Source organism: Python bivittatus, unplaced genomic scaffold (assembly GCF_059951505.1).
Source record: "Python bivittatus isolate LINGU-HERP-01145 unplaced genomic scaffold, Pbiv_v1 ctg000680_np1212, whole genome shotgun sequence".
NCBI classification, from domain to species: domain Eukaryota; kingdom Metazoa; phylum Chordata; class Lepidosauria; order Squamata; family Pythonidae; genus Python; species Python bivittatus.
Window position 1 is genome coordinate 3417505 of NW_028277095.1, and position 26067 is coordinate 3443571.

The 26067-nt window shown below is 40.3% G+C and overlaps 1 protein-coding gene across 3 annotated transcripts in view; it reads left to right on the forward strand.

The window, feature by feature from the left end:
* Positions 1 to 26067, forward strand: part of BMP1 (bone morphogenetic protein 1) — a 127634-nt gene that overhangs the window by 99251 nt on the left and 2316 nt on the right. For all 3 annotated transcript variants that reach the window (XM_088152147.1, XM_025170924.2, XM_007434809.4), the window contains 11 exons: positions 432 to 547; positions 2436 to 2538; positions 3469 to 3585; positions 5059 to 5204; positions 6353 to 6548; positions 7899 to 8024; positions 9205 to 9365; positions 10598 to 10778; positions 20856 to 20981; positions 22598 to 22725; positions 25558 to 25771. In XM_088152147.1, the coding sequence (XP_088008273.1) occupies positions 432 to 547; positions 2436 to 2538; positions 3469 to 3585; positions 5059 to 5204; positions 6353 to 6548; positions 7899 to 8024; positions 9205 to 9365; positions 10598 to 10778; positions 20856 to 20981; positions 22598 to 22725; positions 25558 to 25771 (1614 nt within the window). The remainder of the gene's footprint in view (positions 1 to 431; positions 548 to 2435; positions 2539 to 3468; positions 3586 to 5058; positions 5205 to 6352; positions 6549 to 7898; positions 8025 to 9204; positions 9366 to 10597; positions 10779 to 20855; positions 20982 to 22597; positions 22726 to 25557; positions 25772 to 26067) is intronic.

Here is a 26067-nt window from a genome sequence, read left to right on the forward strand (position 1 = left end):
TTTTGCAAAATAAATATGTGTAGAACTGAACAATTTGCATAATGTGCGCCCTTTGCCAGGCTCTATTTTTCTTGTGGTGGAAACTGTGTTACCTTGGCAGGGATTTTAAGTGGAGAAAGGGAGTTTGTGCAAACCTGATTATAGAGCCTTGTCCACGTGGTCATAATTTATGGCTAGGTTTCTAGCTGGACTGAGTTGTAGAACCAAATGGACAGGAAATGCTCCTGAGATGGACAGTTTTTCCCCCAATAATTTGAGAGTCCCTGAACTCTGGAAACAGCTCGTTCAGTTCCTGAAATTAGAACCACCTGGATTTCCTTAGGAATATGTTTTTGGAGAATCCTAAATTGGACAGCTTCAAAACTGTTTTATTACTATTTTTATTTCTTTATCATGTATTTTTGTCTTTTCTTTCTTTTTTTCTCCTGTAGTTTGTGGAGAAACACTGCAAGACAGTCAAGGAAATTTCTCCTCACCTGATTTTCCCAATGGATATTCTGCACACAAGCATTGCATCTGGAGAATATCAGTCACTCCAGGGGAAAAGGTAGCTGCTGGTTTAGTTACTCTTTTTCTGTCAGATTCAGCCCAAAGAATTCCATGAGACAGTGCAAATACAGTTCTGTTGCGTTTATTAGCTTCCACCTCAAGACAGAAATCTCTCCAGACTGAACCTAAGTTCCCAAGCCGGCAAGCCACAACACCATGAATTCCTTAGGGTGGTGCCAGTCTCATCTTCTTAAACTTCTCACGCTCCTGTTGAGGGCTAAGGAAACGCTTATCTCCCTGAGCGTGGCCTTCATAACACCATTCCATCACATTTTCGCTGTATTGTCCAAACTATCTTATAAAATGCTGGCTTTCCTGTTCTTCTTTGTTGGGAATGATTCACATGAGTATCTTTTTCTTGTGAGTTATTGTCTTCAATGAAGCTCTGAATGCTTCCAGACTGATTATTCCAAGCGGTACCAATTAAACGCTAAATTATATAACTTATTCCACATTTTCTTCCTTCACTAGATTGTTTTTCTAGTAAGAGAAAAGCTAGAGGAAGTAGTGGGAAATCATAGAGTGGGCTGGTAACATAAATTACCAAAAAGAACATTAAAGATTAGTTGTTGGGATCTGAGTCTTATTCGTTGAATTTAGAGCCACATGAAAGATGACCAAAAGTGACCTAAGATCGCCTAACGGCAGTTTAAACTGAGTGTGTCAACTGAGGGTTTTACTCTTCTCTTCTTCTTTCCCAGAAGCTCTTATAGGAAAGAGCACCCTAATGCACTACAGAAGTTTTGCACTCCAACTTCCATAAGCCCCAGTCAGCATGGCAAAGAGCAAGGAGTGGTAGAAATTGTTCAAAACATATGGAGGACATAAGGTTCCCTAATTCTGGTCCCTTCATTTCTTAATCCATTTTTAATACTGCTTTTGGTATCATGTTTCCTCATCATATTCTGAAAACACAGAAGAAACCAGGAAAACAGCTGGAAATAGTTTGTAATCCTGGAATATAAACCTATTGTAATATTGGAAAGCCAAGTTGTCAACTGCTTGCCATAGGAAGAAGGGTCCCCATTTCAAATATACATAAGCATATTTCATACTGGTGTGTTTTTCCACATCATTACACAGATGTGTACATTGTCTTTTCAAAATCTGAGTAATGAGAAGAAATAAAGGATGCTACATTATATTCTGTTAGTACTTTAGGAGGATTGTAGACAGTCACTAACATTTCCTCTTGTTCATTTCTTTTGTCATATTTAATATTTCTTCTAATGCTGCAACGTAGTTGAACAGGACTATCTCTGCTTTCTGTGGCTTGGGGAAGAGAGTATTCTTTCTGGAGAAATATCCAAGCCTGCATGTCAGGCAAATTCTGAATCAGGCCTTGGCCTAGGAATTTGGAACCATTTCTAGACGAAGGAGTCTAAATTACTGCTAGTTTGGCACAGCTTAACTGCTCAGGAATGTCTGCAATCAACATGTTTTCCACACATATGAAAGAATGTATATATTTTCATCAGTCAGAGCCAGGTTGGCTTTTAGATTTTTCACTTTACTCTTCTAGGGCTCTCTTAAATCTTGACAGATTAAAGGGTCAAGTTGGGATGAATTTAAGCAAGTACCAAGGGCAGACAGCTTTCAGGCCTCAGCTAATAGGATCTTTGATTTCCAAGTGATATCAAATTCTCACTTTTCAACATTTGACCTGCTGACATGCTTCAAGAACAACCAGATACATGCAAATTGGACAAGTCGCATCTTCCTTTATACTTACTACATTCTGGCAGAATAGAATGATATTTAGGCTTTGGAAGATGTCCCTCAAAGTGGTAGCTAATGAAAGAAGTAGAAAATATGTAGAGTGTGCCCAAGTAATAGTTAGGACCTGCTTCCTACTCAGGGTGTTGTGACTTCTGCTTGCTTTGCAGATCATGCTGAACTTTACATCCCTGGATCTATACCGCAGCCGGCTATGTTGGTATGACTACGTGGAGGTGAGAGACGGGTTCTGGAGGAAAGCACCTCTACGAGGTAATCAACAAGAACGTATGGGTGATCATGACATGTGGCCAAATCTCATTGGGGAATATATTTAACAATCAAAACACCTCCCAGGCTCCTTTATCGACTTCCTTCCCCTTTGCACAGCCCAATCATGATTTATTTGGTTTTCTATTCTCTTCATTTCATGGCTTACAAAAGCCTTTGAGGGCAGTGGTGTTTTGAGGCATAAGTATTTCCCCCTTCATCGAAGTACAGTAATAAAGATAGATAAATCTACTCTTAATGAAAAAAAAAATGTTTACACACCTCTGTCCTGCAGTCATTACGTAAACAGTCATTATTTTCACTTTTAACAGTTAAGTTGGCTTCCTTTACAGTCATCTGGACTGAGATACTAGATATGATAAGAAGATTGAAAGTCTGTAGCTGGTGTATGACTAATGTGCCTCAGCCAATTTGCACTCAGTGCATCATTCAAATGCAATTCCATCTTGATCTGAAAACTGCATTGATCTAGAACATGCTCCTTTACTTATTCTGCTCACCCTTAACTATTGTTATAAACTGTATCTAATTTGCATTATCAATTGGCATAGCTTTGACAACCAAACCACTTTCTCGATGATGTCTCAGCAAGAAAGTCCCTTCTTCCTATCTCTCTTCTTTAATTTATCCAAGTCCTTTTTTCATTCCTTGTTTTTTTTTAAGGCTTCATATTCTAGATGTATAATATTTTTTTCAGATTAAATTACATAACTTTTGCAAATATTCTTTACATTTGCTGGGGCGGGGAGATGATTCTGCTTCCAAGATTCCACTTGCATGAAACTTTTGCGGGGGAGGAAGAAGTTAGATAGCTGATCAGACCCAAAATATGTGCAATTCTGCAATAAATGCTTTGCCATGGAATAATAAAGCAATCCAAGTCAGTAGGGTGTGTGTGTTTTTTTCCTCTAGGTAGGTTCTGTGGAAGTAAACTCCCAGACTCAATTCTCTCCACTGACAGCCGCCTTTGGATTGAATTCCGCAGTAGCAGCAACTGGGTTGGCAAAGGATTCTTTGCAGTCTATGAAGGTAAAACTTTTTTGTTTTTAGTCCAGGCAAAGTAATTTGAGGCAAAGAGTGCAGAATCAAAGATGAAAGAATAATATATTTAGGTGCTAGTCTGTTGTACGTTCAAATAAATGTGTTGGAAAGTTTCTACTTATCAAAGCATACAGATGTTTAGGGTTCTCCTAGTATTGACAAGGAATATGTATACTTTTTTAGCTTACAAGTCCCTATTTTGAACATTCAGAAAGAGCTGGGTCTGGATAATAGGCTAACTATACTTAGAGTAGACCTTTCATCTTAGCAATTCATTTCCAAAGGGGAAAACGTAACAAACTAGTCGATTTCAAAGGGCATTTGGACTTGTAATGGCAATGCAACATGCTGTAATTTTTTTTTCTTTTCTACTGCAACACCTCCTAGTTAAGCAATAAAGATTGATTAAATATTAATAATATGGTAGCATAATAGATTAATTTCTAAAAAGCTTACAGTGCTAGAAATAACAGTAGACAAACTGTATTAAGCATCTGCTGTCTTCCATCTCGAGGGGCATTTCCAGGTTAGGTTTTTATTGATGGGCAACATCTTTAGTGTGTAACAGTCTTTTCTCAGCCAGATCTTCTGTCTTTGTCATTATTACAGAAACGCTATTTAGAAGGGAATTAATAAATAGCTGCACAATGCCTTCTAACTGCTAATCTTAAGAGCCTTCTGTCTAAAAGAAACATTGCTACCCATTCAGCTATTCCTTCATACTGTTCTCCAAAGTATTGACACTTTTCTTAAACTTGCCATCAGTCCAGGCTTCCATGGTGTCCACCAATCCAGATCTGAGCTTTTGACTCCCTGCGTCTCTTTAATGGGGCAAGCGGGAAGAGACCGCCAGCTCCACAGCAGATGTTCTCTTGTGAAAACCGCAGGGAAGTAGAATGGGCTGTTCCTCCATTGTTCCTTCCGGTGGACAATTTCTTTTGCAATTGTTCAGATTCCATCCTTTTATATTTTGGGAGGGGGGGATCATTTAGTCTGTTTTGAAAAGATAAAGTTTATATGGATTTTGCCTCTGCAAACCACGTGGCCTCTTTTAAAAAAAGGGGCCTCTCAACTCAACTTATGGGTCTAATGTGACATTCCAAGCAGAGATTTCATTAAGGCAGCCAGATGGACATCTTCTGGGGTAGCTGATGGCAAGTCTTTTTTCTTTAGGGTTATGCTTATTTCTGGAAGTAATGGATGCATTTCTCATGCCTCTATAGATGTTCATATAGTCTGTGTGGCTAAAGAGTTGAACAGGGACCAGGAAGACTTAGATTCAAGTTCTACTTAATTGTGATGTTCACTAAATGACTTTGGGCCAATCAGTTTCTTTTAGCTCAACCTATCTGACGAGGTTAGTGTTGAGGGGATGAAATGAGGCAAGACTCCTTTGTGTAATTTGCCTTGAGCTCCCACAGAAAAAGCAAGATATCAATGCAGTAAATATTCTTCTTCCAGCCATCTGTGGGGGAGATATGAAGAAAGACAATGGGCACGTCCAGTCTCCCAACTATCCTGATGACTATCGACCCAACAAATTGTGCACTTGGAAGATCACTGTTTCAGAAGGATACCATGTTGGCCTCACTTTCCTGTCCTTTGAGGTATCAGAAGAATTGCCCTGAGCAGTTACAGCGTTTTAGCATATGCACTAACACCGCTGCACCATACTATCAACAAGGGCTTGAGTTTATCCCATTCATAAAGACAGGCAAGAACACAGTGATTCTCACAGCCAAGCTAGCTGAGCATTAAATATGTATTTGCATTAATGAGCATATTTTTGAAAGTGCAAATAGCAGTCATTGGGGAGGAAAGCTAACATTAATTAGAGCTGTAACAGACAGGGAAAAAAGAGTCACATCCTATTGTTTAAAACTGGAAGGATGATACAGAGCTGGAGAGAAGCTTAGCATCATCATCATCATCCTATTCAATTGGTGTCAGCCTTACCAAGTAGACCAGACAGGAAATACCACCAGATGAGCTTATTCTACTTTATTGTAAAGCAACAGTGACAGAATCTTGCAAGTCTGAAAGTACAATTCCCCACCCCAGGTCTCCTTTACAGGTGGAGAAACTAGGGAGGGCTCCTTCTGAGTCTCTTGCTTTGCCCACTATCCAGCTGCGGGCTATGCTGTCTCTTATCTGACCATTCCCTAGGCAGCATCTCTGGGTCCAGTCTCCCAAGGTCATTCCCAGATACCATTACATCAGGATAGGACACTGGTATTTTCACCTGAATAGGAAGGTTCTACTCTTTCAGCTCTAGGCCAATCCAGTTAAAAATTGCTTCTATGAAGCTACTGTTTGAACTGAGAACCATGAATGCTGTTCACATTTAAATCACAATGATGCATTTAACATCACATTGGCCTTCAGTCCCTTCTGGATTGTCCCTACACTGTTGAAATGGTTGCTTGAATTGGAATACTTGAATGGCACCCCATTTTCTAGCAGCATGAGTTAGTCAACAGTGAGATGTAGGAATCCAGAATGTTATCTATCTGACCTTTTAGAACTGATCTGTTATCCATACCCAAAAGTTAATTTTGCTCTTTTTCTATTGACGGATAATCTTCCCAGATCTCTTTTATTTTATCCCTAGTGGTCTTTGTTAGTCAGCTATCCTCATTTTCCCTTCCTTTTCCATTTCTGTTTTGTCCATCTGCGAGCTAAGAAACATTTCCAAAATCAAAATCAGCAGTCTATAAATGTTCCCATGTCCTCCCTTTTTTCCCTATCACCACAGATCGAGCGTCACGACAACTGTGCTTATGACTACCTGGAGATTCGGGATGGTAGTACAGAGTCAGATCCTGTGATTGGAAGGTATTGTGGCTATGACAGGCCTGACGACATTAAGAGCACCTCCAACAAATTATGGATGAGGTTTGTTTCCGACGGGTCCATCAACAAGGCTGGTTTTGCAGTCAACTACTTCAAAGGTATGGTATAGAGCTTAAATCGCTCAAGGCAGGGTTGATCATCTTTGGATGGCCACACTTTATAATTCTGGAGACAGCAACATTATCAGACAAAGGGATGATACAAAGTAGAGGGGATCATGTCACAGACAAGTGGTGTTCAGATTTTCTGATTTTTTTTCTCCTGGGCTGGGGAGAGGAGAAGGTGGGGCATTACTTATTTATTTATTTATTTATTTATTTCTATATCACATTTATTATGTTTTTTGGTACAAAGCTCTGCTAAAGAAACATCTTTTGTTTGCTTCCTGATTGAAAATGGTGGGGAATCAGGCTGCTGATCTTTTGACTGTTGTTGTTGGGGGATCCCCGAGAGACCAAAAGAAAGACATAGAAGGGATTTGTGGGCCCTGAGGTTACCTACATGTGGCCGAAAGGAAAACAACTTTTAATGTAAGGGAGTAGACTCCATACTATTAGTAGGATAAGGTTCCATACTTACCTGGAAACAAAATAGAGCAATGAGAAATGGCAGGGCTCTCAGGGGTGTATCTGAACTGAATTCAGAAGGTGAGGCTGACCAGCCTGGTGAACCAAAAGAGAATATTCGAATATTAAGGTAAGGTTGGGCAATGCTTTGATGGCCAAGGGTTGTGGAGGACCCGAGGACCACAGCAGATGGGATGATGACACAATGTGTGAGGTCCACACTTGAGCCAGGCTGGTTATTTCCCCCCCCCCCGCCCTCCATTTTTTTTTCTTGGAAGAGGTGTCTTCGCTTTTTTAAAAGCAGTATTAATGCTATTTTAGGCTTACAAAACAGTTTTCACAAGTATCTGGTTGGAAAATGCTAGGAAACCACAGTTCAACTCTGCAGTCAGAGAGGCCTTTGGGGCCAATTCATGGGCTAGGTTCCACCTCTGTTTTAAAGCGAGTCAGTTCTGAGAAACGCAGATCCAGACAAACAGGCAAATATTTCCACAGGACTGTTTCTAGTTGGCCGCTGGGGGGCAGGCTTAACAAGGGAAAAAAAACTTGTATTTTTTTTTGGCTCAGCTGAGTACACCACCCTTTTACTTCCTAGAACCAGCTTCTTCTCTGCTTCCATAGGCTTCTCATTTTGTAAAGCTAACCATACAATCACGGTCATTCTTTCTTCCCTGACCATGGGGATTTGATCCTCCTCCTCCTTCACTCAGTTTTCTCTTTCTCTCTTCATCAAAATAGCCCCCTCTAACTCACGGGGATGGAGCCAAGTAGATAATTCCTACCGATGTTGAAAACAGAATAGTGTTAGACAGAAGCTAAGATGGGGCACAGGCAAAAAAGGAAAAGAAGTAGACTGAGACTTCATTGCTCTTGTCATTCTAGAAGTGGATGAATGCTCAAGACCAAACAACGGTGGGTGTGAGCAGCGTTGTGTGAATACTCTGGGCAGCTATAAGTGTGCCTGTGAGCCTGGCTATGAGTTGGCCCCGGACAAACGCAAGTGTGAAGGTGAGCATCTCGGAAAACATGGGTTCTAAGAATGTATACACCTATTTTCTTCATCAGATTCAACCAAAAGCAGCTTATGGCACAATAAAGCCACAAATGGATGCAAGATAAACCATTATGAATCTGAAAAACAGTGGGAGAATAAAATATAATCTTGCCTTAGCATCAAATATAATCAATGCAGGCTATACCGGTAACAACTGTTATTAGATATTAGAAAAGCTGAAAAGTTAAGTCATATCAGCCTGGCGGTTACTGACAAAGTGAGGCCTTAATCAAGCTCCCAAAGAAACCTAGGGCATTTTTTTTAATTTCAAAGTTTGTTTATTTGTGATCATAAACCCAAATATCAATATGTACAATCTGAAGATTTGTACAATCTGAAGAGAAACCAGACAATACTTTCATACTGATATATAAAATGGACAACAACCTGTAAACTAAAGTATTAGAAAAGAAGGTAGCTAATATCTTCTGATATGGGACACCATAACAAAACTTGATTAAACCCAGTTTCCTTACTGTGGTCATAATTGAGCAATACTTTGACACTTTTCAAAAGATTTTGAGCATTGGCTAATAAAAAGGATTATGTTGCTTTCCCAGTGCAGTGGGAGTGACTAACAAGCAGGAGTAATCTTGATTCAGAGCACCATGTATGGTACAATGGACAACTCAGCAGAATGTGGGATGTTGATCCAACCATACCTTCCACACAAAGACAGAATCAGCCCTGGAAGGGAAGGTTAATGAAACCTGGTGCTGGGTTGAGTCCTGACAAACCTTTTTTTAGGGAGAGAATTGTACAGAGAGAGGCCAGTTTTTAAAAATGGGTTTGTACTAATGTGGATTCAGTTCCAAAAAGGCAGACTGTGACATGATCCAGAAAGATGTTACATTGGCCTTCTTACAAAGCACCTTTTTAGAATAGAATCTGAAGGCCTGCAAAGCCTGATTTAAAAGCTCTTCCTCCTGATAAAAGCTTATCATACCTCATGTGACCAGAGCAGGTAATAACTGTTGAATATGGAAAGGAACATCTAGAAGAAGGCAGTCCTGTGGGGCCTAGTGAAAAAATTTGATCACACACATTTTCTCCTAGAATAGAGATCCACAACTATGGCCAACCTATGAGGTGTGAGAATTATGCAGCCTCCATATTCAGTTTTGTATCTTGCAGCTGCCTGTGGCGGGGTCCTCACCAAACTTAATGGCTCCATCACAAGTCCTGGATGGCCGAAGGAATATCCACCCAACAAGAATTGTATCTGGCAGCTGGTGGCACCTGTTCAGTATCGTATATCCCTGCTATTTGACTTCTTTGAGACAGAAGGCAATGATGTGAGTGTTTTCCTTTAGGAGGAAGATCTTATATTAACATGGATGGATACCTGGAGCTCCTGAGATGCTGCTGAATTTCAGTGATGGAGGATGGGGGTGTCAGTTAAATAAACAACATGGAGGATATAGTGCCTTGGGTCTTTGTGCTGCTTTCTGAAGGACAGAAAGGAGATTTCTGAAGATTATTTTGCAACAGCAGGGCATCTATCAAAATGGCTTTACTCCATGCCATAGATCTCCTTTGTTTCTAGGAGCATTATGGGTGATTAGTACTGGAAAGATGAGTAAAGAAATGAGTGTGGGAGGAGAAGGGAAATGATAAATAGAAGAATAATATTATGTGGGTGAAAGCTGATGAAAATATATTTATCATCTCCCTCTATGTAACAATATCATCTGAAGTAAATGAAATTAATGGGCAGAAGAATCATATGGTCAAAAGCTTATTCGTACAATACATATGGAACTCACCACTACTGGTTAGTAGTGGAATACTTAGTTTGGAAGGAGATTTAGAGAAATTAATGAAGAGGGTTGATTTGGGGCTGTTAGGCATCATGGTTTCACCTGGTTGTTTGACAAGCGTTGGGATGGCAACCCTGGGAAATTGTGATGGAAGGCATGAGCGGGGAAGGTTCTGGAATGGAGCTTCAAGGTTGCCAGGAGGGGGGAGAGACATTCCAGGGGAAGCACCTCCTCAGTCCCCAGCCGGAGTGTGGGAAAGTCAAGAGAATGAGACTGGCCCCTCCTTAGGGCCTCATGGTTAGAGTTACTGTTGTGGTGGTGTAGATTTAGTCTGGCGAGATTCTGTCTATTAGGTGTAAGCTAATAAAGGAGATAAACTGTTCTGGACTGTCTCGCTGTGGTTCTTGGGCTGAACCTGACAGAAATGGATGCTTGAGCAAATGGAGTTAGACTTTCAGTCAGACCCTGTATGGCTATTCCATTTTAACTGAGAAAAATCTTGTCTGTCTTTGTTGGCCTGAAAAGGTGGTAATTTAAAAAAAAGGAAATCATTCTTTGTGTTCTAAATAAGAAGATGATTCCTGAATGAATTAAATCAATAACGCTGCTGTCAAAGGTTCCCGAAGATTTGTGGGAGGATGGGGTCATGGATCAAAAGGGAAGATATGTTTCCATGCAGAACAAAATCTTAGCTTTGGCAACTTCTGTCCACCTTCCTACTCCTTCCCCAAACCTAGGGAATTATTTCCGCTTGCTTTTCCCATTAGGTATGCAAGTACGACTTCGTAGAAGTGCGCAGCGGCGTCAATTCTGAAGCCAAGCTACATGGGAAGTTTTGTGGAGCAGAAAAGCCCGATGTGATCACCTCCCAGTACAACAACATGCGCATTGAATTCAAGTCTGACAACACCGTTTCCAAGAAGGGTTTCCGAGCTCACTTCTTCTCAGGTAGAGCCCCTTGGTCTCTTGAAAGCATGCCGGTCTGTCTTCTGCTTCTTCCCACTCCAGCAACTAACACAGCCCTTTTAAACAGTTGACCTAAGTTTAGAGGATGCAGTGTCTGATTCCTCCAAGTGGAAGATGTTACATTCTTAGAAAAGGAACTCTGGGCTTAGTTTTATTGGCATACCCCTGAAGGCAACAGTTGTCATTGCACACTGGGAAACACATCACCGGACAAAATAAGACTGTTCTACCTTGTTCCAAATTTTCTTTGTCCTAGCAGGCTTGCACTATAGCAGACACAGCTCAAAAGCTTCTCTCTCTCTCTCTCTCTCTCTTCCTTTCTCTCTCATCATGTTCCCAAACACAGGTGACTCTGCCATTCCCCACCCTGGTCAATGTGTCCTGGCCATTTTATATATCCCTCTCAGCTTTTCCAGTGGAGGTCAGGAGGCTCTGATCTGTAATTTCCAGGGTTCCAATTAGAGTCGGCATCATCACAGAGTCTGGGGAGGGGGCCCATACCCACTCCTGACTCCTTTTTTGGCATGTGTGAAAACTAACAGAGTCGTGAAAATTGCCTAGAGAAGTCCTTGGAAAGGGAAATAATTAGTGAACCGCTCAGTAAATCACATACTGTACATGGCTACCTTCTTCTAGATGTTCTCCCACAGCCCCAATGAACTCCAGGGTTATCTAGGGCTAAAACTCATCCCCTCAGTGTTAGCTGATGGTTTTGGGTGCCCAGATTAGATATTCACATAACACATTTCCTCTCTCCTTCTTGACTCAGAGAAGTACATCATGCAAACAGGACCTACTGGCTCCCAAAATGTCAAGATTCCCTGTGCTCATTTTAAATCCTGTTGGCTTCATATTATCATGTGTATTATGCCAGGGGTTTGGTTTACAGAGCACAGGGGTGTCTGCAGCATGTGATCAAAAAAGTAAAGATGGTGGCCACAATGGTGCAATGAAGCCCCACCTGGTTTAGGGGCAAAGTATGTGCGATGTTAAATATGACTTAGCCACTGATAATGCAGGAAGTTTAAATACAAATTGCTTTCACGGGGTAGTAGAAGCAGCTATTCAATGGAGGATCAGGGAAGTGGTGGAAAAAATTTAAGTGTTCCTCTCCTTCTAATATTCCTCTCCTTCTTCTGTTACCATCAGGTAAATTCTTGTTCTGAAACAAGCTTATTTTCAGGAGAGGGAATCCCCTATTGGCGTTGGTGAGCTATACATGTATTGGAGGTAGATCTGTAACAGTTTCAGCTATTTTATGCTTTGTCCACCAACTAGGAAGGATGTTGCTATTCTTACATTTTCCCTTTTGAAATGTTCTCAGCTGGTACGTCTCTGATTCTCTGAAAGCATAGCTGCTGCCATTGAGGTTAGAGCAAGGCAACTCAGTTTGGAAACAAAGGATTCTAGACATAGAAGATCGGTGGGATTGCACAAGGTGCCCCTGTGATGTATTTATGAACAATGATTTTCCAAAATATGAATCGACCTGTTAAATTCAGGAGAGCTTTTAAGCCTCTCCTCACAGCAGTGTTGGAAAGGAAGTCCAGGAAAATCCCCTTTGCTGAAGAATGGTGTCCCCGTGATGTAGGTGCAATAGAAACTGCAGCCCCTATGTTGTTATACTGCCAGTTCTATAGGGAGTCTGTTGGCAGTTAACTTCCCTGCTCCTCTGTAAATTCCCAGGGAATTCTGACTTATTTTATTTACATTAGACAGTTCTGTGTCCCTAAGTGTTGGTCAGTAGTGTTATGCTGGGTATAAACTCTGCCCTCCTGTAAGCTGTAGCTGTTATGGTTATGCAATGTTTTACTATGATGGTTCTTTCCCTTTTTTGGTCTATGACCACAACCAAGCCTATTCTACTCCACTCCACTCCACTCCACTCCACTCCACTCCACTCCACTCCTAAACCCCACCTTGGAAAAGCTGGATCTCAGAGCTACTGTTGGTACCAGTGCAGGTTCAGAACCAGATGGGCCCATCTTAAGCAATGAAAGCCCACAGCGTTTTCTGTTTCAAGCCACAACTCTCTTCTTAAGGCACTGCATCCTCTAGTCTTGTGTTGTTTAAATCTGTCTATCTGGCTCACTCACCAAGGCTTTAAACTCCATGGATGGACTGCTCCTCCTGCTTGTGTTATGATCCTAGGTGCCCCATGTACTCTCCTTGGCTTGGTCTAGTGATGTATTTCTTTACCTTCCCCACCCTGCTCCAAGGTGCTACACAGCTGGCAGTCCCATTGCAGGCCTCTCATTTACTGTTTCAGGGGCCAGAGGATGTTTGCTGTGCTCAGCAGCACCTTCCCCATCTCTCTGCTTGCCTTGACAAACCATGATGTAGGATAGCTGATAAGGAAGCACCCACTTTTTTCTAGATGGAACGATTCTGAAAACTGTTTGCCTTCTTACAGAAATGATCAGTGTATTATGTGTATTGTGTGTGGCATGTAAGATGGAGCAAGATTTCCATCCCCCTCCCTGCCTTGCTTGAGTAAACCATGTGTAGCCAGACTGCTTTAATGCTTGCTGGGATCTCAGAAAAAGGATACGATGTTGGGAAACCATTACCTGCTTATGTTGTCTTGTGTTTCAATGTTGTGTTACTTTTGTATTACTGCAACAAAGGCATCATCAGTTTGGGAGAATGTTTATCTAAGCAGATTCTGACACAGACCAATCAGCTAACATAAGTGGCAGGAATTCGTGCCATAGAAATGACTGAAATACCAATTAAGAAATTATTATTCCTATTGATGGAGGTGCATGCCACGTTGACAGTGTTTAGGCACTGGGTAATGGATGCTAAGGTTTGGATTCTGAGCAGTATTTCTTTCAAAGGCATGCTAACCTAATAAAATAGCATGGTCGTCAGTTGGATTGATTAGCCTGTAGGTTATGTGCTAAAGAGGATGAGTTTAAGATGTATATAATCTTCCATCTTCTTGATCCTTTTCCTCCTCTCCCACAACCACTTCATGATGCACCATTGTTGCCTTCACAGCTCAGAAAGTGTCTCTGAGTTCTTAGTACTGGTAGTCCTCGTATAACAACGGTTCACAGTTACAGCAGTGATGAAAAAGTAACTTCACGACCAATCCTCGCATTTACAACCTTCACAGGTCTGTAAAGCAAGGGAAAGCTGAAGTTGATCATAAACACAATCACGGTTTCACTTAGCAACTGCTTTGCTTGATGACTGAGTTGCTGGTCCCAATTGTGGTTGCTAAACGAGGACTATCTTTAAGTTCTTACCAAAGACCTTGAATAAGCCAAGCTTCTAACAGACATAGTTGATGAATGGCACTCTCCCATACTGGTAACTGGGGAGCTTTCAGCTAGACCAAAAGTCATTTAGTTGGAGCTGGGATGTGATTTGATTTTTTAAAAATAAGAACAAGGCCCATAAAGTTTCCAAGGATTCCTCCGGCAATCAAGAAGCCAGAACATTCCTAGAATCAAACTCAGCCAAGAGGACCTCAGGGGCAGTAGGGTGAGTACCTTGTTCTCTTTTTCTTTGTTCTAGTTTAAGGGGTCAGCATCCCTGGGCTGGGTTGGGGAAGGGGCTTATGCACCCCTACCCTTTTCTACCCTACTCCTCCAATAGCTGCAAAGGAGGGCAAAAATAAAACGGGAGATAGAGTTCCTACTGAAGCCTTATAGGAAGGGAGCTTTCATCTCACAGTAGCTTGACCAGGGAGTTAGTTTAGCCCTCTGGATTTGTACTGGGGTTATTTAACTGGGTTAGAGGGTTTGCACCATGACCTAGGCACCTTGTGCAAAGACGGCCATTACCTACCCAGGTTCCTTTTTAATCAGTATCTTGCCTCATCCCTAGTAGATAAATCATAAAATAGATGTGGGGACTGAATCAAATGTACATGATGAAGAACTATGCAAGCTTCTGGGTAGGTTGAAATTTAAGGCAAAGATTGTAACTATAAAGAGGACAGCAGAGATTGTTACAAAAGCAGGTGTTTTATGCCATAAGGATGCGAGCTTGTCAAAATTCCATCAGTTTGTTATCTGTAGGTGGACATGAACTGATTGTCATGGCTTAATGACCTCATAATTCAGTTTTATAGCAACTAGGAAGCTGAACTTGGTTTTCCTATGTTAAACACTGGGTGTTTGCTATGCATGTTCTTATTTAAATATTCTCACTGTCTCTCTTTTAGACCTAAAGGGAGACATGAACACCTCTACTGGTAGAAATATTTGGGAATTAGGGTCCCTGCTGGGTGAAATGTTTTAAGATGTATCTGCGTAGAGCTCTTCTCCCACCCTAAGTAGATGGCAGAACCACAGCAGGGCAGAAAATTATTTCCAGCAGGAAGATGGGCAGATCCAATTCCATGTGGCATTGTTTTTAATCACAGTGTTTATACATGAGAAGCCATTGGATGAGAAGCCCATTTCAGACAAATGCCATTGAACAGTACTTTAACCTATTTAAAGGGGGGGGGGGAACCGTTCGTAATGATCAAATAGTTAGCACCTTTCAGTTCTTAGTAACTCAAAAGCTTGCATACTCTTCCATCTAAAAAAACCTCAGTATGCTATGGAAAAATAGCAGGAGTTATTTTTTCTCACATCCTCTCAATAGCCATGGGGAAAAGGGAGTCTGTTTCACGCCCATGAGAATAGTTGCCCTATCATTGACTACTCTTTCTGATAGCAAATTAATGGATATTCCTCATGTGCTCTTCTTATGGAGCTCTTGTTCCTTGTGAACTAGCAAAGGGGGCTGTTGTTTGTCTAGTCCTTGGTGAAGATCACCAACTAGGTCAACATCAACAGACTCATAATGGATGGGACTGGTGGCCCCGTCCCCTTTTTTCTTTCATTTTTAAAAGGAGGAGAAAAATGTATCCAGAATGGAAAACAACAAAATCCTTTTTCACACATTGGACTTAAATTTTGCTAAGGATAGAATATCCTTCAGGCATGACAGGTTGATAAGAAACCCCTTATTATTATTTATATTTCTGTATACCGTTATACTGGTATCAGCCAGTCGTGGTGAATATGCAGGATCATATCAGCTTTCCCCATCTGGTAGACAATGCTGTCTGAGGGTAATGGGGATTGTAGTCCAACACATCTAGAGGGTATGGGGTTCAGGAAGATTGAATGATGTAAATCAATAAAATGTAATTTGTGCTGGCAGGTATTGAAAACGTGAACCCACAGACCATTTCCTTCGCTTGGTGGTATCACATTTTTGACCTCCAGTGAAAAGATGAAGCCAAAATTGGATTCCTTGTCCAAAGATGTTTGTCACTCCAGTTTCATAGTTGATCACTTTTGCTAACAGTGTAGCTCAGTGACTGAAGAGTAATTCTAAAGGACTCTGTGTCAGTTAAAAAAGGCAACTCCAGACACACTCTCACAATGTTGTTGAGTGTGAAAACCGGCTTAATTTATTTCTGGCTAACCTGCAACATAGTCCAAATTGCGGGGGGGGGGGATCTTCATTTTTGCAAATTGGAGTCCTGCAGGTGGTTCATTTTCCATTCAGAAGGGTGGCCTCACCGTTTTTCCCAGCTTCTGAGCTTCAGCTACTCAAACAGCTCCTCTAAGGATTGTCAGGTTTTGTTATTCTAGTTGAGAGGAAAATATAACAATTTAGAAGTATTTTTACAAAGAGTTCCAGTTCTTGCAGATTAAAAACACACCCTTTACAAGTAGTTCTCACTTAATGATCCTAATTGGGACTGGCAACTCGATCGCTAAGCAAAGTGGTTGTCAAGCAGAACTTCACATGGCTGCCCCACTTAGCAAGAGCAGTTCTGGCAGTCCCAGTTGCAGTCAATAAGCGAATCACTCATTGTCGTTAAGCATGACATCATGTGACTGCGACTTGTGACTCCTGCTGGCTTCCCCATTGACTTTGCTTGTTGGAAGCTGACTGGGAAGGTCGCAAGTGGCAGTCTTGTGACCGCAGGGATGCTGCAATGGTCATAAATGCAAGGATCAGTCATAAGTCACTTTTTTCAGCGCCATCAGAACTTCGAACAGTCACTAAACAAATGGTTGTTAAGCAAGTACTATCTGTGTTTAGAATTTGTCATTTGATCTTTCCCATGCAAGCTGCCACTATAGCCTATAACCATGGTTAGAAGCACTGAGGGAAAACTTGGTTGCAAAATAAATGACATAATATCCAGCTGCATTCATAGCTCTTGATGGAATTTTTAATAAAGGAGGAATGATAGTTTAGTGGCCCAGCCTTTTAATCCCATAACAAACACTCAGGGTTTGCATGTTTGTTTGTTTTGCAAGTGACCACAACTACACATGAACTAAAAATAATTTATTTCATGTCCTTTTTGTGTGAAATTCACTTGTCAAGACCCTGATAGCGTGAGGCCTTTTCTCAGGCTTCAATTGTTCAATTAGAGGGAGTGACAGAGAGCACTGATGGTTTGACTAGGTTCTGAACATGTTCTCCTTATTTTGAGATCAATCAGCAAGTGAGCTTGAAACTGCCTTTGAGGAATTGGGGGGTAGAAACAGTGCCATGTGAAAGTGCCCTTAGACCCTCTTGTAACATCCCCAGGATTTCTCTGGGCCCCGCTTAAAGCCATGCTGGAAGGTGGAAGTAATAAGTTAGTGCTTTATCCCAGCAAAGACACATTTGTCCACATATTTACAGAGAAGTAATTTTCCTTAACGCAATGGGAACAAAATAACATGGAGAGAGTTGTTGGGTGAGGAAAGGAAGTTGAGCCCATTTGTGGAAGCGTCGGATAGTATGAAAATCCACTGAGCAAAGCAGGAAACAACTTAGATTCTGGGAGATCTAAGAGGAGATGGTAAGCAAGTCACTCTATATCACTTCCGCTAAATGAAAAATAAGACTGAGAGTGCTGCAAGAACCTGGTGCTTCTCTGATGATTCATCAGGAAAGCTTGTCAACATGCTGGCTCCCAAGTTCAGCTTTCAGGTAAGATCCCTCTTTATGTGACTGTTCCACTCTAGAATAATATTTAGATTGTTATAAAACTATGGTGTTTATCAGCAGGTTTCCCAACGCCCTTAGAGATCAAAGATTATTCCAGGTTAGCATTGTACAATACTGCTTAAAGTAGGATTTGCACATTTGTTTATGTTTGCCTGTTTATATTTGCCTGTGATTTGTTAGATTTGCCTATCATTGTTTATCCTTGTCTGTGATTCAGATGTGTACCCTCTTTAGGCTTCCATTTGTGTGCTTCTGCGCTTTGATCTGCACACGCAGTGGAAGTCTGTACCGTATGCGTTGCCAATGCTGTGGGTGTGTGATTAGGATACAATATCAGAGGCTGAAATAGTACTTGGTTAGTGTCATTTCAAGATCAAAGTGTCTCGTAATGGGATATGATGCCCAATTATTAGTAGTGAAGACCACATGTTTACATCAGCTATTTTTCTGAGATGCGTGCAGAAAAAAGCTGGTACCATTTGAGACACTTCCGCAATGAACATTGCCACTTCTGAGTTTATTTGTGAAAAAGTTCTTCAAATGAGGAACCTTCAATGTTCGGGCTGAGTGAGAAGAGCCTTGACCGCAGATTTACTTGGGAATAACCCATCTACTGCATTGGGATACATGCAAACCGCTCACCCATGGATTTCTGGACAGCGTGCTAATCAATGGGCATGGGGCAGTCATTACATTTTCCCCACTAAAGATGGAGAAAATGATGGGAGTGATGAAAAAACCAAGAAAATTACAAAGGGTGAATGATAATGTCTGGATCGCTTGAATAAAATGCTGTGAAGATGCCCAGGATGATTTTGTAATAAAAGCCTTGTCTGGAAGCCCCTGAGGGTTACTTTGAAGTTGTAGAGAGTTTGGAAGGCAATGACAGTTTGTCTGATTTGCACCTGATGTTCCAGCAATAAAAGCCCACATTCAATCCGGCAAATGCAGAGTCACAGAGTCTTCTGAAGTGTAGGGGGGGAAACTCACATCTCTGTGAAAATGAGAGCTGGCAGGAAAAGATTTGCTGTTCCAGAATTTTAGTGAAAGTCATCCAGTTACACACAACACAGAAATGCAGGTCAGGTCATTGGGACCACCAGTCATTGGATTTTACACTAACAGCGGCCAGTTTCAAAACGGCTGCTGAAATGTTAATGTGGTGAATAGGGCGGCCTCTCCTGGGCTCAGGTACAGCCTTTGTCCCGCCTGCCAATTTGAAACACTATGATAATTCAACTTTTTAGTTAAAAGGGGGCTTCCAACAGAGTTCTTGTCCATTTGTCTCCTCCTCCTCCTCCTCCTCCTCCTTCCTAGAATCTGGAGTTGAACTAGGAGGATTTGGTCTGATGACTTGGTTGGAAATCTCAAGTCTATATCCTTGGGATCACTTAACCCTTGTGTTGCATCCCAAAGCTTCAGGATAGATAAGTCTGCTGGTCTGATGAGATGGAGTGGTCTTTTCATCTTCCCAGAATTCTTGGCACTTGGGATACATTCTTCCTGGATCCCAACACTCTCTCAATTCTAAACGGTCAGATCACCCATAGCAAAGTTGCCTTCCTCAACTAGCCATCGCTTTTGAAGATTATTCAGAAGTGTTAGGACTGTGGTTTATCTTGAATCAACTGATAAGTCCCTCTCTGGCTTCTACTAGATTTTAATGCTGCTCCTTTTTGCAGTCTCTTTTCTATAACTGTATGCCAACCTGTGTCTTAGCTTCTTCTTAATTTGGCTGTTTCTGATATCTACTGTAAGAGTATGGCCTCTCTCCTGCATGCCCCTCCAACTGATTATTTAAAAATAGCTTTATTTCCCCACCCATCATCCCTTTACACTATAATGTGAACATCCTCTCTTACCTTTTTTTCATCTTTTTTTTTCCCTGTCTCATTTCAGAAAGGATTCAGCCACCCAAAATGCGTCCTCCTGGCTTGAAATTTCGCATGAAGAAGCGCACAAAAGCCTAATAATGAACTTGGCTACCATTCTGTTTGTTTCTCAGGAACTCCAAAGGAACCAAATCGCCAATGTTCCTCATTCCCTAGGGACAGGGAGAACTTCCTTGTTAAGTTTGGAGTGTTTACTATCAAGAGAATGGCCATGTTCATTCCCTGACCAAGCTCCCCAAAGTCTTACTTGACTGAACTGATAGCTGTTTTTTTTTTTTTAATAATAATAATTAATGCCCTGAAACGTTTAATTCCTCTGGTTTGTCATGGACCAGCTGATTTTGTTTTGCATTTTTATTGTGTCTGTGACATTTACTGTTGATAAGTAAAGAGGGACGTCATGTCCTGTTCTCTTTTCTGCATCTCTTTGTTGTCACTGTGTCTGTTTTTAAACTCAGTCATCTGTTCAGTAAGCAGGTAATGGTTATGCCCATTCTAGATGTAAATGTGACTTTGGCTGTTCATTGGTTAGAATTGTGGACACGGTTTGGCTTTCTCTTACTTGCTGCCCTTCTGGATGAATGCTGATTTTGCTGTTTATACCTTTATTTCTAGATCAGCCTGGTTGTGGCTAAGCATGGGAGCAGCTGTGGCTTTGTAGCTTGCTCTGACTTGGAAAAGTCAAATTCTGAGAAGACCTCAGGGCAATACAGCAGCAGTTATAGAGACGCAGCTTAAGAACAGTAACCACAGTTTATTTTGGATATAACCAAGACTAAGATGAGGAGGCACACAGCAATAGGAGAAACCCAGTTACAGCATTATCAGAGTCAAGTGCCAGAGAGAAAGTTAGGCTGAAGTCCTCTTGACAACTCCATAATTATCTGCGGATAATTTGTAGAGGCGTGGGAAAATTCAAGTGCACAATGCCTATAGACTAATAAAACAGGAAAGTGACTATTTTATTCCACTTATTGAATAAACCGGCTCCGTGTTTCACTGAGTTTTACTCTCCTACTGAAGAAGAGGCTGCAAAGAATGTGGTAAGACATAGATTTTAGGAAAGAAGTTCAGAGATAGGAAGAAATTGTCTTTTTTTTTCTTTCATTACTGAGTTGATGTGGATGTAGGCCAGTTGCCTGCAGTGATCATGTTACTCTATAGGGGGCAGCCTGCTAAGCAATTGACACTTCTCTCCTAGACAAAGACGAATGTTCGAAGGATAATGGGGGATGCCAACACGAATGTCTCAACACTTTTGGCAGTTATGAATGCCAGTGCCGTAGCGGCTTTGTGCTGCATGACAACAAGCATGACTGTAAAGAAGGTATTTCACCTTATTTCCTTAATGAAAAGGGTTCCCGTTGGGTCTCCAAAGACTACCGCCATAATGCTTTTCTATCCATATGCAAAGAAAATTATTTGGGTCAAGCTATCTGCCTATATGGATACTCTCTATATCCATGCCAATATGCTTGCATCACATGTCTTTGCAAGAGAAGCTCCTACAATCTAGATCAGTGTTTTTGAAACATGGCGACTTTAAGATGTGTGGACTTCATAGATTGAACAGGTATGGTGATAGAGTGCAGTTCTGTGTAGCTCAGGGTTGTTACCCAAAACTGAAGATGTTACCTAGCTGGCTAACGAAACGTTTGCAAGAAAACAAGCTCAGAGAACCCCAAGGACTCCACAGAGTGCAGATCTGGCTGACTCCTTTTCTAATGCAATTCTGTGGCTTCCTGGTTATTGTCCAGATTTCTTATCAGAAGAATCAGATGCCAAGATGTACCCATTGCTTTGAAAGACATCCAATGTCTTGAATGATCAACATATCAAAAGCTTTGGAGCAGCATAAAACAGAACTAGAGCTCTTTTTGATGCTGTCTTGCTCTTTCCATCATCCACTAAATGTTATCTATATGACCATGCTGTTTTTTTCCATATTTGTTGGCTATCATGTTCTTTCTTGTTTCCATATTCTGTGATAGTATTTCTCAACCTCAGCAACTTTAAGATGTGTGGACTTCAACTCCCAGAACTCCACACATCTTAAAGTTGCCAAGTTTGAAAAACATTGATCTAGATACTGCCATCACCACACTCTCTGCCACATGTCTTGGAAAGCTACAATTTGTCAGAGTAGATGATTTTAGGCCAGAGGTATCAGTGGAAAAAAATAGTATGAGTTTTCACTTCTTTTGGAAAGCATTTGTTTGTAATCTTTGTCGTTTACCTCTCCTGAAGCTCAGAGTCTTCCCCAATCTGGCATCCTTCAGTTGTGCTGGGACCAGAGCTCCCAGAACTCTCATACCAGATGACTATTCTGGAAATTTGGGAATTTGCATTCCGCAAACCACTGGAGTATGCTGTGCTGCAGAAATCACAACAGCAGCTTGATATAATTTAAAAACAAAAGCCAATATTCAACATTCTTAACCTTACTAGATCCCCTCTTAAAATTAATAGAGGGCAAGTGAAATTTTAAAAATTGTTCTAGGAGGGAACAGAATAAATGCTAAAGTGTATTCATTAAAAGTTCTACAGAATATTGAAGAAAATGCTGTCCATTGGACTATTCATCCCATGATATTTTCTTGTCCGGATGAGACAATTAATTAGTGGTAGAGGATGTCCTCTCCATGCAGAAGATTCCAATTTCAGTTTAAAAGTTTCAAGGTTGCAGGTCTTGGGAAAATCTCTCCCTGAAATGCTATAAAATAAAGTCAGTACAGACTTGATGGACACATATGGTTCAGATGGATAAATATGGTTCAGTAAGTATGATTAAAACCTGGTTTAAGGGCACTGTCGTTCTTTGAGGTCAAATTTGGTAACAGCTCAATATGGTGACTCTACATTTGATGGATAAATGCAAACAGGATTGATTTAGAAAGGAAATCTTTTGGAACTTGTCTATTGATGAATTCATTTTTCTTTTAGCTGGCTGTGATCACAAGATGACAACCATCACTGCAACCATCACCAGCCCAAACTGGCCTGATAAATACCCAAGCAAAAAGGAATGTACCTGGGCAATCACAACTACACCAGGACACCGTATCAAACTGGTAAAGTACCAGGAAGAAGTAAAATAACAATAAATGCAGTTATTAATAGATTCTAGTCTCATTCCCATAAGGGACTATTATTCCATGATGTGCATCAAAGGAAAGAAAGTCCTTCCATTGACTATAAAAGAACAGAATAAAGTTATTAGGGAAGCAAAGTCCTCATTTAAGCATTATCTGAACAATGTGACTACTTGTTTTTTTTTTTTATAAGAACTTTATTATATTATATTACAAATACAATTAAAAACAAAAAAGAGAATACAGGAAAGATAGAAAATAGAACTAAAAGAAAAAAGACAAAAACTAAAATAGTGAAGATAGATAGAATAGAACGGAAAGCAACTTCCTACTATCTTCCATACAGATATAAATACAAATTTTAAAAAAGTTAATCTCTTACCAGTAGTTAATCCAAATTCACATTATTTCTATCAACACAAACCACCTAATTATTAAAACCCACAATCAACACTTTCATTTCCCCCCTCCACAAGCATGTAATCTAAGAAGGGTTGCCATAAGGAGACGAATTTAAAAAACAATATTATATCTTATTAATACTGTTAGTTTTGCCATTTAAACCAAGTCCATTAAATAATCCATTCTTCTGCTGTAGGTGTTTGTGGGACCTTCCATCTTTCTTGGCTTGTTCATCTTCCAGATTCATCTATAACAACATCTTATACATTTTAACAATAACATATTCATCATTTATACAAAAACATTTAAACAGTTGCATGTAAGTAAATCAATAAGATATAAAGCCTTCTAACTCTAGCTATTCTTTTATGTTAAAATTTAATTCACCCTATCCCTTCTAATTTTTCCCAACAAAAGAGGATTTTATTCTTTTTCAAAGTATCTATCAAAACAGCATAATCCTTTCCCTTCCTTGAAATCCTTACTGATATTTCTTTAGGCCTAGTTATATCCACGTTTTCAGTATTAAATTTAAAATCAAAATGTACCTGAAAAACCAACACACATCTTGATTTAACATATATAGTTGCATACTTAGAATTTATTCAAAGAATTTTCTCTATTTCATCCATCATATTTATTAAATTTTCTCCTTTAATCTCAAAAATTTCCCTAGACCTTAAAGTTCTTTATCTCTCAATTCCAGTGGTACAACTTTATCCAACTCTTTGTCCCTCTCACTTTCCAACAAGTTAACTGTGTCATTAACTTTTTTATTTCCTTCTTCCAATTCCTTTTTGATTTTGTCCAGTTTTAGGTCAAGCTTTTTATCAAGATCAGCAAATCTTAGATCAAATATTTGGTTAACACTTTGAGTAATGGTTTGTGTGATTTTGAGAGTACAGTATATTCTTCAAACATGCCTTTCATCTAGTCAAGTTCACCAAATCCATGCCTTATATGCTTTTTGGTGGCCATTATTTCTGTTTCTTCTTCTTTCCACCCTTAGTTAAAAATGAAAGAAAGGAAAAAAGGAAAGCTGTTTCTTCCTTTCAATAGTGTCCAATTTAATCCTTTTGCTCCCTCTCATGGCCAAAAGTGATATTTCCCAAATGCAGACATAACTGGATAGCCACCACAAACAGCAAGATGAGGGGGCCTCAAATCAGCAGCCAATCCCAGCTTAGAAAAATTGGCAGATTTTGCTTTCTCACAAACTAGCAACAAAACAAAAGAGGGTTGAATGTGCAGCCAATCATAACTTGTGACAATCGCCAAACCAAAACTTTCCCACAGCTTAAGAGTAAATCTCTCTCAATTCCACAAAGAAAAAAAGAGAGGAAAAAAAACTTATATAAAATTCTTCCTTTTTAAAAGCAAAAGTAAAATATAGATAAAAGTAGTCTCCTAAAAGCGTAGAAAACGTCTTTAAAAACATTAAAACTTCCAGATTGCATGCTGTTACTGTATTTCAATCCTTCAAATCCAGTACAACACACTTTAAAAGTCCCAGAAAATAATGAAAGTCCAGCCAAGAGAAGAAATATTTTTACAGTGGAGATAGCCTCTTTAAATTTTTTAAATAACTTACAACAAAAGTAATTTTAAAGGTGGTGTGGTCGGAATTAGTGTCTCTTTAAGAGGCTTTAAACACGGCACTGACAAGCTGATCCGTCCACTTTCCGGCTGATTGCTCACCGTTCATTCGTGACCCACTTTCAATTGATAAGCTATAGCTGTCCGGAAGACACGTGACGCGATTCGATAACTTCCCCTTGCCCAAAGAATGCTTCATGTCTCAGAAAAAATTCCCGAGACACGTTTAACGCTCCAGCTTCAGAAGAGCTTCAGCCGGAGGGACTTTCCACCATATTGTCCTCCACCGGAAGTCCACAGTGTGACTACTTGTTACCATCCACAGTCCTCCCACATCACTTCATTAATCCAGAAAATTCCTGCCCAAGTGGCTTTTGTGCATTACTTGATTTTAAATATCATAGTGGCATCCAAATTTGTAAGCATGTTAGTACTGTTCAACAGCACTCCTCAAAATTAGGTCAACCAGAAGTGTCACATTTCAATTCCCACAACAACATAGAGCCAGCCAGTAGTTTAGCTAGATAGGCATTATGAAGTCCAAAGCTTTTGAAATGTGCTGGGATTCCATAACTGGTAGTGTTAGTCACATCTGGCATCCTTGGGGAATTCAACTTGGTATTCCAGTGGCAAGAGGAAATTATTCAGAAAACAGTGACTATAACCATGGGATGGCCAGCTATTTCATTTCACAAGTTCTGTCCTGCAACTCACTATCCCCAGCTCAAAGTCCCATAAAATGAGTTGCTGATAAAAGTATCGTACATGCGCTGTCTTTTCTTTTTTTTTTTGTAAGCAGAAATTCTTTTTCAGATCTTCAGGGAACTGGATATTGAACTCCACCAAGAATGCACGTATGATCACTTAGAGGTTTACAATGGAAAAGATGCCAGATCTCCTGTTCTGGGACGATTCTGTGGATCTAAAGAACCGGATCCTATCATCTCTACTAGCAACAGGATGTTCCTCAGGTTCTTTTCAGACAACTCCATTCAAAAGAAAGGCTTTGAGGCAACATATACATCAGGTAACCTCAGTGCTAGTTCATTATTACATTTTGGCAGTCCTAAACCAAAGTAGTAGTGATAGAATAAATAGTATAAATAAAGTTGATAGATGCCTCCAATGTTCGCATCACGACAGCTCAAGCTGTTAGCAGATCAGGACTGTCACCCTTTGTCTTTCCCTATGATAAATACACATGTCTTTTGGGGAGCAACTTTGCGGTATTTTATACATTACATTTTAAGTAGATGTTAAAGATGTTGCATTCTTCACTTTCCCTTCATAATGTTAAGATAAATGAGATGTATTAATCTGACT